At 35.0% G+C, this 17,749-nt stretch overlaps 1 protein-coding gene across 1 annotated transcript in view; it reads right to left on the reverse strand.

The window, feature by feature from the left end:
* LOC144970641 (uncharacterized) overlaps positions 1 to 16,241 on the reverse strand; it is a 37,127-nt gene extending 20,886 nt beyond the window's left edge. The window contains exons 1-5 of the mRNA XM_078910469.1: positions 15,878 to 16,241; positions 12,946 to 13,066; positions 12,102 to 12,370; positions 11,696 to 11,730; positions 4,342 to 4,483 (exon numbers count right to left, since the gene is read on the reverse strand). Coding sequence (XP_078766595.1) covers positions 4,342 to 4,483; positions 11,696 to 11,730; positions 12,102 to 12,370; positions 12,946 to 13,066; positions 15,878 to 15,979 — 669 coding nt within the window. The 5' untranslated portion in view covers positions 15,980 to 16,241. The remainder of the gene's footprint in view (positions 1 to 4,341; positions 4,484 to 11,695; positions 11,731 to 12,101; positions 12,371 to 12,945; positions 13,067 to 15,877) is intronic.
* Between the last annotated feature and the right edge of the window lie 1,508 nt (positions 16,242 to 17,749).

Here is a 17,749-nt window from a genome sequence, read left to right on the forward strand (position 1 = left end):
AAATAGGTCCGTTAATGAGCGCAAGTGAATTTGGAAGCTGAGCGGCCAGATGGCGATTCTCAAGACCATTGTCAAATTAAGGATCGCTCATTATGCCCCAGCAGATATTCTGAATAGCCATTTGGGCCAACTGGTGATAGAATTACCCTTAATGTTTTTTTGTTTTTTTTTATTATTTGCAAATGACTTGTATATCAATCTGTTCAAAATAATTTTACAATGTTTTAGATTTGCCAGTAATTGTGTGCTTGTTGACAAAATTTAAGGAACGATCATAACCCCAAACATATTTTTAAATATTAGATATTGAAGACGGCAAGAGGTATCATTTGCATTTGACTGTCTTTTAATCAGAAATAGCGTTATTAGAGAAGAAAAAACCATGGGTGGAATAAAAGATTTCTTGCGTTTTGGAGACCAAACCGCGTTCCCAACAAATACATACAAACCCATGCAACGATTGTAAACATGTCAGGAATTCCAAACCAAACAAAAACAAAACAGCGCCCCCCCCCCTCCCCCCCCCTCTCCCTTAAAAAGAACAAGACGAATGCAATAATATTTATTGATTACGCCAATTCGTATTGGGAAAACCCATGTTTTATAACAGCGTAATCGCATAAAAACTATGAGGAATACCTATTATTTTTTGTAAAAGAAAATCGTACCAGTTCAAGAATCATATTTCTTGCACGTAGCGGGGTTTACTATGAATATATAAATTTTGACGCGTAACGCTATCCTGCCCACAATGATAATTCTTTCCATTGTTTCAGTTTGGGAACGAATCATTGGAAAAACGAATACATTTTAATTAGAAAGAATTTATATGGTCCTTGGAGAGGTATAACCCCTGTGTTTGGAATTATGAGCTCGATCCAAGTGTGGATTCCCAAGGTCGCCCATCGGTACTTAGAACGTCTTCGATGTTTCAAACGGAGAAGTTCAGAATTTATATGTGACCCGCCGTCTCAAAACGGTATTATGTCGGGATGAACAAGGAGCAGGAAAAAAATTAAACTTTCGGTTTAGTTCTCTTTGTCATGTTGGAGAATAAATCTATTTATATGGCTATGTGGTCTTGTTGCATGACACTCGCTTCCGGATCGGAAGGTACAGGGTTCGAGCCTCGCTCGGCGCATAGTTGAGTCCCTGGAAAAGGCACTTTACTCACATTCTCTCATCATTGTTAGGTGTAAAACGAGTACTAGGCCGTCAACAGCGTCGTGTCTGTCTGAAAAAAAAAAGTAATGTCGCCTAACAGGCGTCATGTCTCGTTCTACATGTTACGTTTTACTACTGGCCTGGGACCCCTTGTAAAGCGCTTTGAGACTTCGAGTGGATATTGAGCAATGTAAAAACTCTTTACTCTTTACTGTTTACTGTTTATTAAACTTGAAGATCGTATTTCTTAGCATTTTATTTCCTAATTTACTTTTCTGATAACTATTTAACCCAACATGATATCCTCTTGAGACGGTGGTTTATATGGTATTCATTGGTTAAAACATAAGTTATGTCAGGAGACTTGGTGTAAAGGAATATAGCTTGTAAAGGGTTAAAATTAGACCGGTATAATAAACGTTGTTGATATTGGGATCAGAGCCCAAGTATTATGAATTTTTAAAGCATGGTGACTGGAGTGTCTCATTTCTTGCACAAAATGTTAGTTATGACGCTTTGGGTATAAATTATTGATTGGACAAATCAACAAGCAAATCAGTGCTATTGTTTAGAAAAGATAATGATTTTTTTATGAACGGATGAATGAATGATTGAATGAATGAATTAATGAATGAATGAATGAATAAATGAATGAAGGAATACATGAATGAATCAATGAATAAATAAATGATTGAATGAAAGCAAGAGATAACAGTAAGAGTCGAATAAAAGGGACATTTTCCTCAATGTTATCAACAACACCAAAAATTAGAATCAAATAATGACAGAGCCGATATATTATTGTCTCTTCCGGTGAGGATAGTTTAAATTTAAAGTTGAATTAAAGAAAAGTATAATTTGGGTTTTCCCATAAGTCTGTGATTTACATCCCTCACTTTTGAACCAATTGCTGGTTGGAAAATTATCTTCTACTACATTTTAAACAGTCAATGAACTTATGCATGGAACCAAAAAGGCTCAAAGACTCAAAGTGTCAAAAGTTTTCATCTAAAAAAAGATAGATTCTGTGGATGGATTTTACTTTGGCTTGGAATTATATTTTTTAATTTTGAGATATATAATGAATGGCTGTGCATCTCATGATAACAAGTGTCAATGTCTACCAAATGATACCTTTTTATATATTTTTCCTAATAATTTATATTGTAAAGTGCCCAGAGCTTGTGTTTTACACGAGAATGAGCGCTGTATAAATGTGTATTATTATTATTATTATTATTATTATTATTATTATTATTATTATTATTATTATTATTATTATTATTGTTATTATTATTATTATTATTATTATTATTATTATTATTATTATTATTATTATCATTATTATGATTATGATTATTATGATGATGATGATGATGATTATTATTATTATTATTATATTATTATTATTATTATTATTATTATTATTATTATTATTATTATTATTTATTATTATTATTATTATTATTATTATATATATATATGAGTGGATTGAGTTTATATCGTTTATAAGCCATTCTCCAAGGAACGGTCGGTCTTCCAAAATTGTGACATTTCTCCTACTGGTATTATTATTATGGTAGGATTAATGACTCAAAATAATGAATATAGAGACTAAAATAGAGGATTTATGCGAATTTTCTGTATTTAAAGGAGGTGGGGCCAATGTCATTTCTTTAAATGCTAAGTAAATGCTAAGGTCTTTCTTGCTGCTTCAGCTTAACAGGTTCCTTCTTTTTGAAAGCTGTTATATTCACTTGTTATCATGACTTTTTTTCAAGTCAACAGCTTCCTTCTATCAGCTTATTGTCACCACAGCCCAACTCAATCCCACATTGACGCTGTGGGTCGCAGTTGACTTTGTCAATAAAACTGATGAGTGGAGTTGAATTAATTCCCGCCAATTTTCAGCTGACTTTTACCCTGATGAAGCTTGGCATTTTTACATGTCTTAGCCCAAAGGCAATTACTTTCCTATTCATAGACGCGGAGAGTCAACTGTCTACATTCAATTTCAGAAAGGCCATCAGCGAATTGTAACATGCGATCGCCATGATGCCTTCCGCACGTGATCAGAAAGGGATGCAGACCTGCCTATTATTGCGAAATAAATCCGTTGAATTACGAAATTTTATTTCGATTTCAGAACTTCGTTATATTCAATTTAAAATAAAAGTTGAAACCAAACTACACAATTTTAAGAATTATAAAGTGTTATATAGACTTTTTGGAGAGTAAATTGTTGGTTATTTAAAGCTAAGTATAGGCGGCTGCAGTTTTTATCTTATAGAAATAATGAATTTTTACCTTTTTAAGTAGATGATCTACTGATGCCAGAAGCCCATGGCTAATCTTTGATATTGTGACACAATATTATGTGCTTGTCCATTATTTATGTGGATTTCTCCAATATACTCTTGGTTTATTGTTTGTTTTGCTAAAGAAGTGTCCATAGTTTCTACTGTTGTGATTTTTTTTTTTGTGTTTTAACAACTAAAATTTCATTTTTTTTTTTCGTTTAAGCATTCGGGTCATATCTGTTGTATGTAAAAGTTCGAATCTCAGTTACCCGTTAGGCTTGTATTTCCGTTTTGTTCAGTGCAAAATCGAATCATCGTCCAACGATTTTTTAAAAAGCTTTCATTTAAGACTTGGCAAATTACTATTGCAATGAGACTCTTTTAAGGAGTATGATGGATAGGTACGTATATATACCATGAAAGATGTGAGGCAATTTGTACTTAAAGTTTGTTTTAAAAAATAAGACATCAAGTAAAGATGTCACACGCCATAAAATGGATAGATATCCTTTGTGTTGGCTCATCGAAAATAGGCTGAGAATCAGCCTTGATAATCTTTTTATCATTGATATGCGTTGACTACGTTAGTTTGTGTGGAGATTGAAGGGAGAGAGGAATAGGAGATGAAGGGGGAGTGGGAGGAGGAGGAGGAGGAGGAGGAGGAGGAGGAGGAGGAGGAGGAGGAGGAGGAAGAGGAGGAGGGAAGAAGAAGAAGAAGAAGAAGAAGAAGAAGAAGAAGAAGAAGAAGAAGAAGCGAAAGAAGAGAGAATGAAGAAGATAATTCGAACATTTAATCATCCAATTCCTCCAAATAGATGAAGGTCATTGTTTACAAATCTCTGAAATTGTGTGTTGAATGTTGAGTTGCTGTTGTTACCTTGGCACTGGTGACTTCCCCGAAAGGCTTGCAGAGTTTAAACAGTTTGTAATCGTCCAGCAAGTCTTTGAAGTTCTTGATGAAGACGTTGGTGAACTGGGTGTTGGCGATGTTCATTCGTTTGAGGAACTCTTTCGAATACCTAGGTAGGAGGACACAGAAAGAAGAAACTATATTAATTAGATTCGGGCTAAAGACTTTGCGCTCATCGCTAAATTGGCATCACAGGCGCTTAAATGACTATAGTGTTGACAAACATTAACCAAGCAGGATGGCTTTTTTAAAACATGTTTATGCCACATTCTTGCCACTTTACTTTAGTAATAGTAATTTTATCGAGAGATTTATATGTTTTAATTGAAAATTGAAAATTTTATGCTCTTCCAAAGCAAACTTTTAAATTGATAGTACTGTAACATTTCTCCTTTTAAATAAGAATAATGTCAGATTAGGCATAAAAGAAAAACAATATCTAAACATCAACCCTCCTCTTGGGATAAAAAAACACGCGTTCGTATGTGCAACCATATTATCACAGAGATTAACAGATATAGTTGGGTTGGGACGAATTCGTTCTTATAAATTCATCACAAAAAGCACGTGCGTCCGCTTTTTCTGTACTAATTTAAACATTGGCCACGATAAGGATGGAGACTATTAGCGTTTTCTCCAATTAGCATATTGTTTCTTTTTTTTTATTAAAAAAGAGCGTTTATACAGCGCGATCTCCACTAAACGTGCTCAAAGCGCTTGATAGGGGGATCACTGGTCAAGAGCATCACTTAACTTGTAGGACGGGGCGTGGTGCCTGTTATAGGCAATATTATATTTTTTTTCGGACAGAGACAACGCTGTTTTCGTCGAGGTACTCATTTTACACCTGAGTATGGTGAGAGAATGTGAGTAAAGAGCTTTTACACAGAACTCAACTATATATGCGCCGAGCGTGGCTCGAACCCAGGACCTTCCGATCCGAAAGTGAGTGTCATACTCTAGACCACATGGGGAACAGACACTGGTGTAAGTTACTTTTAAGAGGCGGACTTTTGAACACAGGAAATAGAATTAATTTCCAAAGAGATTTGCCCGTAGATCGTTTTGACATGACACCATCTCACATATCCACTAGCCCAGGATTCCATTTTGAGGAACACACATTGAGCAGATATGGTTACCAATGTAATTGAATAACAAACTATTGATTCTACGCCTTTAGGTAAAATACCCACAACATCTGCCTGTCAGATATAACGTACCAACAAAAAAAATTTTAACCTTTAACGTTTATGATCTGATATAATTTAGCGAGAACTAATCATTAAAAAAGCTGTCTAAAACAATAAAAAAGATCTGTGTGAAGTCACTTTTGTTCCTTCTATATGAAGCATTGATTAACAAGGAAAAGATAACAGGAAAAGATGTCTCAGGTCGAAATATCAACAAGGAAAAAGAACATATCCTTTCGTTTACAATGCACGGTTTATCCCAAGTGCGAGATAATAAGTCTGTATCCGGATCGTAATAGAATTATGATATCTCTTACTGTATGTAGCACGACACTCTCAGGTTTTGTAATCACAGCTCAATGTCAACCTGACCTAAACCATGGCCTGACATCCTCCTATAAGTAATTCTATTAATAGTTTTGCCAAATGAGGTCAGTCGTCTCCAAATGGTAGTATGCCTGGATGAAACTGATGATTTAATTCTGTGAAACGCTCTGGAGAAATGCTTCGTACGTCCCTGGAAGCAATTTTGAGATATGGCTTACGATAAAGGGTGTTTTGGGGATTTTGCCAATTGTTATAATAAGCGGTTTAGGCCCTCAACTAATTTGGTCCAGAATCGTTTGTATTTTGCCAAACGTTCTCGTCCAGATAGACTTCGTGGAATACCTAGGCGACGATATCTTATGATGTCTTGGAGGAAGGGCATAAACGAGTTATAAGGATGTTATTATGAGTCCAAATCTATTTTTTGTAAAATCGGATCTGTGCCAAAACTTTTTTTTATGGAAAAGCTTCATTTTTTTGTAAATGTTAATAGGGATGGCTTGTAATATATATATATATATATATATATATATATATATATATATATATATATATATATATATATATTTACTACTAGGCTATAAATCGGGTTTTCCCCTTTAATCAAAGGGCTATAACTGTTTAGAAGATAAAATCTTCTAGCCTTCTAGCCTCTCATTCCCCAAAAAAGCGTGAGGATTAAACAAAAATATTTGAAATAGTGTCTTTCAATTATACGAGTACGTGAGTGGATTGAGGTAATACAAAAGTTAAGAAATCCTGCTTTTGTGTATTTTGGAATTTTGAGATTGTTTCCAAATCAAGCACCGTCAAGGTCGCGCTGAAATTATGAACTGGTGTAGATTTCCAAAAGTAGAAGAATATTATTGTATTTTATTTCCATGTCAAACAACAAACTTAAAAAAAAAGAAAGAAAGAAAAAAAGGAAGGAACAAGTCAATTCAGATGAGGTAACAACAACAAAGCCTATCCGCTGTATGGTTTTGGTAACAAAATATCCGTAAAGTAATTACAGAGACATATCTCTCTTTGATTAAGACTTGATGTCCTGTAAAGGAGAAAATAATAAAATTATGAGATGTCTGAAGTAGAAATCAGCGACAAAAATAGAACAGATGAAAAGAAGAAAAGAGTAATGTAGGTCGTTGACTTAATTAAGATAATACTTTTTTTATATTTTGATCTGAAATAGCGTGTATGAAATAGTGCTTGACAAAGCAAAGAGAAAAAATAAGAAAGAAAAAAAACATCTCAAAAGTCAGCCTGCCTTTAATTTTTCTCTGTTTTGTCGGACTGTTTCATACACCAGATATTTATCTAACACCACTGCCTGCTTCCTGATGTATCATTTTTATAGCTACTCCAACCCATGTTTTTTTCAAATCATACGTACAGCAAGATATGTTACTTATTATGGAAAGTGCATACAAGTATAAGACTTTTTATCCCAAACACGACGTGGTAGGGCAACACTTTCAAAAGTTATTCAAATTTGAACTTTGGACGATTTTGGTCACATATCAAATGGGCCAAAATAGAAAAAAAAACATTTTCAGATCCTGCAGATACTAACTAACTTGACTTATTGCAGATCGCCTCCTTATCTTCGAACTGGGACGCTTTGGTAGTTTCTCTAATTTGTTGAGTGAGTTCTTTCCACTCATGACGGTGGATCTCGTGTGTTCTAAATCATTTTCACATCTCAGTTACAGTTCTTGTGTGTCGTCTAGGCGCTTGAGGTTTTTATTTATCGTGTATGTTTGTTATGGATCTGCCTTTGCGTTTGTTATGTCCGCTTGGTGTAAAGAATAACGCAATTGCCTTATTAGCTAGAATATTTCTGTATCTCCTTAAGATATGTCCAAAGAGTCTCCAAGTTGTTTCCAAAGTTTGAATCGATAGCGGTGTTTCTTCGCATTTTATGTACAGTGATTTGTTACTTAATTCGGTTGGGAATTGGATATTTAGAATTCTCCTGAGCTGTTTCCAATGGAAGGCATCTAGTTTAACTTCTTCGCTTTTTGTTAGTGCTCGTGGTCCCACAGTTGTAAATAAGTGGTGATTTAACAAGGCTCTTATATAGCTTTATTTTGGTTTTTCTTTTCAGTTTGTTGATTCTCAGCCATACGTGTGTCAGCTTATTGGGACGGCTGCCAACAGATGTTTTCGTCTTTCTAAGTGTTATTTGTCTCCTATTAACGATCCCACATTATTTGTCTAATTCAAATCTTTGTCGTCTTTGTCAAGTTCCGTTATGTCGGTTTCATCGGCGTTTACGAAAAATTAAGTTTCTCTAATGCTTCTTGTACGACATTCACGTTGAGAGATCCTGCTGATAGCATAAAAAATCCCAAACAACAAAACTTTCTTACTCAATTATTTTTCAAGACTATGATGTATTAAAACAATACCAATTATTGCATTTAAAATGCTTTAAATATCCATTTTGTACTTTATTCAAATAGGACATGAAAATAGCAAAACTACCAGTTTTCAAAAATTCATTGCAAATTCAAATAATGTCACACATACTAAAATAAAACTTCAAATAAATTTTCAGAATGAATACTATTGAATATTTTTTTTATTAATTAATCATGTTTAATATCTTCACAGAATTATTCCTTCGTCAACTTTGATAGTGATAAAAATTGAAGAAAAATGGGGAATTTCAAAAATTTACAGAAAATAAGAACATACGGATACACACATCAAATAACATTCAAATTAAAGCTTGTTATTCGTACCAACAAAAAATGAATCTTTAAATTAAAAATGTTGGAATTTCCAACTTTTCTATGACGGGTTAGAATTTGGAGCGTTCGGCTAGTCTACAACCCGAATTAAGCAAATATATGGATCCGACTCAAATTTTGCCACAAAACAAGAGTTGGACCGACATGCATTTGATTAAGGGGCTGTTTGAGTCTGTTTAAAAAATAAAATACATATCATTGGCGGTTTTAATCATTCTGTATCGTCATTATAGGATTTAAAAAAAGAACATTATTGGTGAAAAAATACATTATCTCTGTCGATACCCGTTTTTCGACCTGATTCAAAATTTTAGACAATTTCATGAATTGATTTCCGATAAATATTTGACACAGTATCCCATGCTCCTAGAAAAATGACATATTGAGAAAATTGCAAAATATCTTTCAGTTTTTTTACACTTCTCTTACTACGCATACCCATACCATTTTCAACCGTGCTTTTCGTGCCTTTATAGTATATTTTGAGAAATTGCACATCAATAATGTTATTTCTAAGATAATATAATATCGTTTTTCCCAATAATCGCAAATCAAATTTTTGAAGGATTTTCCTAAAAATTAAACTCAAGCCGCCCCTTTTCGAGAATTTCTTTTTCTCCAATTTTATTTTAAAAGTAAATTTTGGAGTTTAATTCCCTCAAACGCAATTGACGGTAATACCAAAAGAAAGATCTGTTTTTTGTGGTTACTTTTGGTTGGAACCACTTGTGAATAAATCCGATTACTGGCGTAGTTCAGCCTCCGTGGATAATGGAGAGTAGCAAAAATGTATAGTTAAGGCTATAAAAATAGCGTAATTTCCGATGGTAGAGATTTCATAGTAAATCAATTTATTGAACCTTTACATTTTTGTTTGTTTTATTTTTATTGTTTGCTGAAGAGAGATTTTGAGTCCGTGTTTGGTATTTTCTTCTTTTCTTTCTTTTTCTTTTTTTTTTTCTTTTTTTTTTTTTTTTTTGAAGATATCATATTCATTTTTATTCCACCCTTCTCATTGGAAAACCCTATCATTTAAATACGTAATCCTTAAATAATGCTTTGAACGCGTTGAATTAAAACTTTTATTCAACGATTGCAGAATATTTTCGCACATTTTATTGGTGTGAAATAAGGTGTAAAAGACAGCTGATTGGTAATTATAAATAATCTTTTGGTGCACATGAATATAAATCCAACGTTTTTAGTATTGGGTCAAATTGTCATTCAAAGATACAAATTATGGTGAATATAAGTACTAATACAAAACCATCTGGTTACAAAATATCAAAAAAGTTTACTTGTAGTGGTGGAATAAAGGTATTCTTTCATTTCTTTGTATATATTAAAATAGTTATATTTGTATCGTGCAATACCACATACTCACAAGCTCGTTGTGTTATTGGGCACGATAAAAAAATTCCTTTAATAAATACAAAGAGATGAAAGAATCGTATCTTGTTCCACAGCTTCTAGCAGCTTAGTATAATTTTAATCTATATTTTCTGAACCACTACCCTAACAAATTGAATACTTTTAGAAAGAGGAAGAGTATCGCTTTTATTCTGTGCTAGCATTATCTTCCTAACTTTATCTTCCTAACTTAATTATGAAGCGATTGCCGGCAGCAGTTATAAAAGACCGATATTTCGAGAGAGAAAATCCCGGTGACGACAAATATCGGGTGGTTTGGAGTAGCTACAATTTATATAATTTGATGTCTTTTCGAATTTTACATCCATGATCCAGTAAGTCAGTCTGGTATTACATCGCCATTAAATATTTGAAGAACATGAATCTAACGTAAACAATTAGCACAATCAAAAATATATAAAATGAATATGAACGTATAGCGCATTTCTATCGATATCAATGCATTTCACAGTATTTCAATCCTCCCCCCAGCATGCCAAGTGGAGTGCTATTATTATTTCATGCAGGACCAGTCGCCTGTTAGGCCTCTTTTTCGCACCAAAATTCTTACAGTATCCGTCAATCATTAACACCTGAGTCGGAACAGGCTAATGTGTAAAGGGTATCTTAATTAAGTACACAATATCGGGGCCAGATTTTTCCTTGATTACTGTCAGCCATCCGGCCACTAATTACGCTTGACATCGCTTGATCCATGTGTAAAGACGAGACGCCGTGCGGGCGGCTGGGCCACCGAGTCACAATATGACGTTTGAGGTTTATTCAAGCTCCAGAGATAACCAATTCTCCTCAATGAGTCGTTTTATTCCAACTCAAACATTACCAAGTTATCAAGCGGCTGTATAATTTGGTCTTGTGGTATGGCACTCCCTTTAAACAGAAGGTCAGGGGCGGCGAATAGCTTGAAATCCTTAGAAAAGGTTCTTTGCTCACATTCTCTCACTGTGCTCAGGTGTAGAATACGGTTCCTGGTCGTTAACAGCGATTTTTCTGTCGGAAATGAAAAGTGCAATATCGCTTACCAGGCGCCAAATGTTGATGTTGGCTTTAGACACCTTGCAAAGCGCTTTGAGCACGTTTAGTGGATATCGCGCCATATAAATTCTCTTTTTATATCTTTTTTAGTCAAATTACTTTCTAGGGATCCAGTACTTTAACTCATTAAAAGCATGATTCTATTTGACTCAAACCTAACATCTTATTGCAAGCGTGTTTTTCTTGGAACTGTTACATTTTTTTTTGAGATCCAGTTATTTAACTCGTTTAAAGGCAGGATTTTATTTGACTAATGTTTTCTTGTTTGTTTTTTTTTTTGTTTTGTTTTTTGTATTTTGTTGTTTTGTTTTTTTTTGTTTTTTTTTTTGTTGTTTTTTTTTTGTATTCGTTCGCTCTGTCACATTATAATTCTAGGGATCCAGTGCTTTTACTCATTAAGCCATGGTTCTCTTTTACTCTAACCTCACGTGTTATTTATCGTGCAAGCGGTCCTATTTCTTAATTCTCGGGATCTAGTGCTTTGACTCTTTAAAGATAGCTTCATATTTGACAATAACAAGACAACATTTTAATGTTCTCCAAAACTGCGAGAAATTTAAAATATAAACAAAGACTTACTTGTATCCAGTCGGTGCTTTGTTTTCGTCTGCGTCCTGAAATACAAGAAATTTTAGACTTAATGTTGGATTTTGTGACTTCATCATTTTCTTTTTCGTTATGCAGAATGTTTGAGTACAGAATTATATTTGATTTTTAAACATATTAGTACTGATATATGACGAATGATTGATGAACGTAATGAAATTTGGTGCTTGGGGATGCTATTAGATACATTGATACGAAACGATGAAAAAGGTCCGGGCTGTCAGATTCCGATTTGTAAGGGAATTAATTCATCCTATATTTACAGTAAACTGGGTTGGATGAGTTATGCCCCTTTCGTCGAAACCCACTTTGAATACAGGAATACTTTTCATATCGACATGTTCTGTCCCATTATTATAATGATGTTTCAACGGCATACCTTTAAAGCCCTGCTGTAACTCTCAATCGCCTCGACCAGAATAGCAGGGTCCATCAAATCCTTGCCACCGCCACCACCACCACCACCCCCTCCACCACCACCTCCTCCTCCACCTCCGCCTCCTCCACAACACCGATGATGGTGATGATGATGATGAAAGCAGCATCCTTCGTCCCTGGTCTCCAGCCACGGGTTTCGTGTTGACTTCATAATCCTCATCGGTTGACCTTCTAGCAGTTCATAGTTCAAGGTCCGATAGGCTTTCTCCGCTGAGAAAAAAGAAGCACAGAAAAAGGAAATTAATTAAAACAAAATTAGAAATGTGAATTCGAAGGAGAAGAAGCGACGACGGGGTTCGCAATAGCTTAGTTGATAGCAATGGCTTCACATGCAAAGAGACCGAGATAAATCCCCGGGTGATGTCAAGATTTTGTTTCTACACCCCCTTCCCGCTGCCCCCCCCCCCCTCCCCTCGCCCCCTTCTTGTCCACCCAGAGGCAATTGGTTATTAATTCAAACAAAAAACCTACTTTGCGACAGACTAGTCTTATCCCAAAAGTATCGTGCAACTGACATTGTCCGTTTAACGCTATAGAAACGCTGTAGAAATAATAGGTCACGTGGTCCTCGTGGGTCTGAGGGACTCTTTTCTGCCATCTGTGCAGAGTCTTGGCAAGTTTTCTAAATGCGATTGCTAATATTATTTATGTTCCAAATGAGGCCATACCATAAGTTTAAGGATGTGGTAAACGGTAATTTTTTAGTATAACTTTACTATTACACCCAACCGTTTGTGTAAAACAGTTGGGAGAAATTTCGAGATTTCTTTCACAAAAAGACTGACCTTCAGCAGGGTTTTCAAAGTTGACGTAGGCGTAACACAGGGACTTTCCAGTGATCCAATCACGACACAGTTTGACTGACGTCACTGTGCCCAGGGGGGCAAATTTCTTGTACAGAATCACCTGTGTTGGAAAAAGAGAAAGAAGTGGAAAGACTATAAGAATGTATAGATCCTTCTGAATTGGAGTCTATTTTGTTTTGGTTGGAACGCCCGGGACTCTCAGTCAACTAATAACTAACCAAGATGGCCGCACAACATTCGCTCGACTGGAAATTTTTAAGCCATAAAAAATAAAAACTCGTCGTTTTAGTAACTTTGATTAAGGTCAATTTGTTTATTTCTTTGTGAAAAAAATAACTTATTCCAAGTCAGGTCAACAACATGAAAAACAAATAACGTTACTCAGCTCTTTGCTATTATTATTATTGGGGGGGGGGGGTGCCATTCATTTTTATAAGTTCTCACTTAATTCTATCAATCACATTCTCAAGATTACACGTTACACATTGTTTTGTTGTTTGTTTGTTTTTTTTTTTTTTGTTTTGGGGGGGGGGGGGTGTTTTTTCTACGTTTCTACGGGGGGGGGGGGGGGTTTTGGTACGTTTATGGTGGATGTTGTGAGTATTTTGGCTAAACGCACAACAATATTCATTGAAATGGTGCCTGCATAGTGTGGGATTGGGAGGCCTTCCGAAAGCTCCTTGTGCTAAGGAAACAACTTAAATATTCCCTCAACGAACCCTAAGAAAAAATAAAACCTAGTACCTTTCACTAACCCTAATGGGGAAAAACAAACACCCTATCACCTTTACTAAGACTTATGACTAACCCGAAGAGAAAAAAAATCCTCTGACCTCGAGCCAACCCTAATAGAAAAAAACCTAGGACTGCTTTCATAACTTCACAAAAGGGGACGGAAAACCAAAACAATGGTCGTATGAGGAAAGTTTAAACTTTCACTAATCTATCAAGGTTTGTTCTATATTTTTTAATATATTATATTGACAAATTGAATAAATAAACTCATGACAAAAGATCCACGGTGAAAATGCAAATTGAAAGAAAAGCTAGCACGAGGAGCTTTAGGATGGTCTCCCGTAGGATTTCCCCCGAAGCAAATAGAAATAAAGTAGACTAAGTCTGAAATATACGTGAATTGTCATATGGTCTAGTGGTATGACACTCGCTTTCTGAACGAAAGGTCCTGGGTTCGAGTCTGTGAGACCTCCCTAAAGCACCTCGTGCTAGCATTTCTTTCAATTTGTATTTTCACCGTGGATATTTTTGTCATGAGTTTATTTATTTAATTTGTCAATATGGAGCGTTTTAAAAACTCTAGAACAAACCTTGACAGAGTAATGAAAGTTTAAACTTCCCCAATACGACCATTGTTTTGGTTTTCCGTCGCCATTTTCTTTTGTGAAGTATCCACTAAATGTGCTCAATGCGATTTACAAGGAGTCCCTGGTTAGCAGCAACATTTAATATGTAGGACGGGACATGACGCCTATTAGGCGATATTACAATTTTTCGGACGAAGACAACGCTGTTAACGCCAAGGACTCATTTTACACATGAGTACAGCGAGAGAATGTGAATAAAGAGCCTTTTCCAGTGTCTCATCTATGCGCCCAGCGAGGCTCGAGGGAGGCCTTCCGAAAGCTCCTCGTGCTCAAATATTCCCTAAACTAAAGCCAAGAAAAAAATAAAACCCGAGTCCCTTTAACTAACCCTAATAGGAAAAACAAACTAGCGCCTTCACTAAGACTAACCCTAGTAGAAAAAAATGCCAAGGACTGCTTTCAATACATCACAAAACACAATGGCGACGGAAAACCCAAACAATGGTCGTATTAGGAAAGTATAAACTTTCACTACTCTATCAAGGTTTTTAAAACGCTCCATATTGACAAATTGAATAATAAACTCATGGCAAAAGAACCACGGAGAAAATACAAATTGAAAGAAATGGTAGCACGAGGTGCTTTAGGCGAAGGTCTCCCACACAATGGTCATATTAGGAAATTTTAAACTTTCAAAAATCTATCAAGGTTTGTTCTAGAGTGTTTAATGATGTTATATATTGACAAATTGAATAAATAAACGTGTGACGAGAGATCCACGATCAAAATACTAATTGAAAGAGACCAAGGAGCTTTCGGAAGGCCTCCGTTAAAAAAAAAGACATTTTTTAAATTTTGACCAGAAAAGTTGTTCTTCAAATATTGATCAACTAAAGACTAAGATGACCCTCATCTTGTAACACCCTCACAAACCTGGGACTTTCAGAAAGTCTTTAAGGCAGTAGACGTCTACAGAGAAGTTTTGACAAGACGAGGGCCATTTTAAATTTTAGATGATCGATATTTGAAGGACAACTTTTCTAGCCAAAGTTTTTAAAAAAATCAGATTATGTTACGAAAAAGTAGGATAAAATGTGTGTAAAGTCTCTTACTAATCAAAAGTTAAAATGGACAGAATACCGCGGCAATATCTTGCGCTCATTGTCACCCATTCGACCACTGACCACGCTTAAAATAGACACAGTATGGGAGGCCTTCCGAAAGCTCCTACATCCCCAATATTTTTTTGTTTTTTATAATGTTCACGTTGGGGGTTTGGGAGGGGGAAACTTTTTTTTATAATGTTCTAGTAGGGGGGTTGGGAGGGGAGACTTTAAAAAAAATGTTCCCCCTCCCAAACCCCCTTCTAGAACATTATAATAAAACAAAGAATACTGGGGATGTAGGAGCTTTCGGAAGGCCTCCCGACAGTATTACTATGCCATTAAGTTAACCACATATTACATGATGTGTTAGAATGTCATGTAATGGAAATTGATCACAATCTTGGCTTACAATTGTGGTGTCTACCGCAAATTGTCTATCTATTCAGAATTTTAAGGCGATTGAGTGACTGAAAAAGCACTTACCTCGTTCACATGAGGCATGAGTTCGCCTATAAACAATGTCGCAGCAGACATATCGGCCAGGCAAGCAGGATAGTTGAGGCTGGGCGATGTTGAAGATGTCATTCTTCCACTGCTCGTGTTTGATAAGGCTACGGCCAGAACTCAAATACCTTCATTTAATACTTCGATGCCACTTTTCTACCGCAATTTTTCCACCAGCGCTTGAATTTCAAGCTTCTAAACAACGCTAATCTTAATGTTTTTATATTCCTTACAGATGTGTTACATAAATAAACTATTTAGATAGTCTCTTCAATAGATTTATACCATCGATGTAGAAGTTAGTCTGCTTGTTTACCGTTGTCAGCGAAAACCCAAAAATGACGTAGCTTTTTCTATTTTCATGACGCAATTCTGTGCACTGATTCGCACAGTTATGAAATTCAACTTATTTTTGAGAAAAGATGTGAACAAAATGGTAGGCTTTGCAATATTATTTTTAAAACAAGAGTTTTCTCGCAGGTTCTTATTAATTCTTTTGCATAAATTCTCCCTGTTGACACCGTTGCCTCCTCGATCGTCGTCATAATCAACACCACCACCATCACCACCACCACCACCACTATCTTCACCATCACCACCACCACCATCATCATTATCATCCTCATCATCACCATAGTCGTCGTCGTGGTCAGCTTCATAACTATTAGCATTAATTTCTTCCTGCCTGGATGCCACTGCAGAAATTTCTCGAACAATGAACTCTTGGTGTTTTTGGTGCTGTCAAAGTTTTGCAGAAGAAGTTAAAAATGAGAGAAAGTAAATAAAATCTAAATTTTAACTATGTAAGGAAATGGATACTTTCACCTAAAATAGGCAAATTACATCATCAATACAACAAGATAACTAACAGCAAAAAAAAAACAAAACAAACGAAAATGAATTGATCAATAATTCTGTAAGATAAATAATATTTTCCTTTAACTATTTGTCCCAAAGGGGGAAAATTATTTTTTGGGTTCTTTCCATTGGTAGATTCAAAATAACTCAAATTATATAGCCGCAATGCAGCGCCGTAAAGTTAGCAATATGCTTTACGTACCTTGCTCAAAGACGAAAAAAAAAGACACCAAAAGAGGGAATATATTGATATTGCAGGTGATATTCTCTACCCACTATCCTCTCTCTCTCTCTCTCTCTCTCTCTCTCTCTCTCTCTCTCTCTCTCTATCTCTCTCTCTCTCTCTCTCTCTTTGTTTCTCTGTCTTTATATCTATATATATATATATATATATATATATATATATATATATATATATATATATATATATATATATATATATATATATATATATATAATATATATATATATATATATATATATATAGAAAAATTATAAAAATAAAAACCATGAAATAATAGCACTCAACTTTAGGATAAAAGGAGATATTTATAAACATTTGAAAGATAATTAAGATTGTTTGACTTCGATAACAACGCTGTAGAAGTCAAACAATCTTAATTATCTTTCAAATGTTTATATATATATATATATATATATATATATATATATATATATATATATATATATATACCTGGATACCTGGATACCTCTGTATAGAGCTTTTAGACTTGGTGTAGTCTCCTTCGCTCCTCCTCATCTATTAATGATTGGACCAATTTTTATAATTGAACTTGTTTCCTAGGGTGTTGCTTATCTCCAACTCTGCTTTGAATTTATTCAAATTTTTTGCTGATACTGTGGTTTCTTGTAGTTTATTCCAGTTATTTACAATTCTAGATGAAAAAAGTTCCTTCTTTCATTTGTTTTAAAACGTTCTTTTTTCAGTTTCTTGCTGTTTCCTCGTGTCTGAATGTTCTTGTTTGGTTTAAG

The sequence above is a fragment of the Berghia stephanieae genome, chromosome 4 (assembly GCF_034508935.2).
Source record: "Berghia stephanieae isolate SIO BIC M18660-M18661 chromosome 4, UCSD_Bste_1.3, whole genome shotgun sequence".
NCBI lineage: Eukaryota > Metazoa > Mollusca > Gastropoda > Nudibranchia > Aeolidiidae > Berghia > Berghia stephanieae.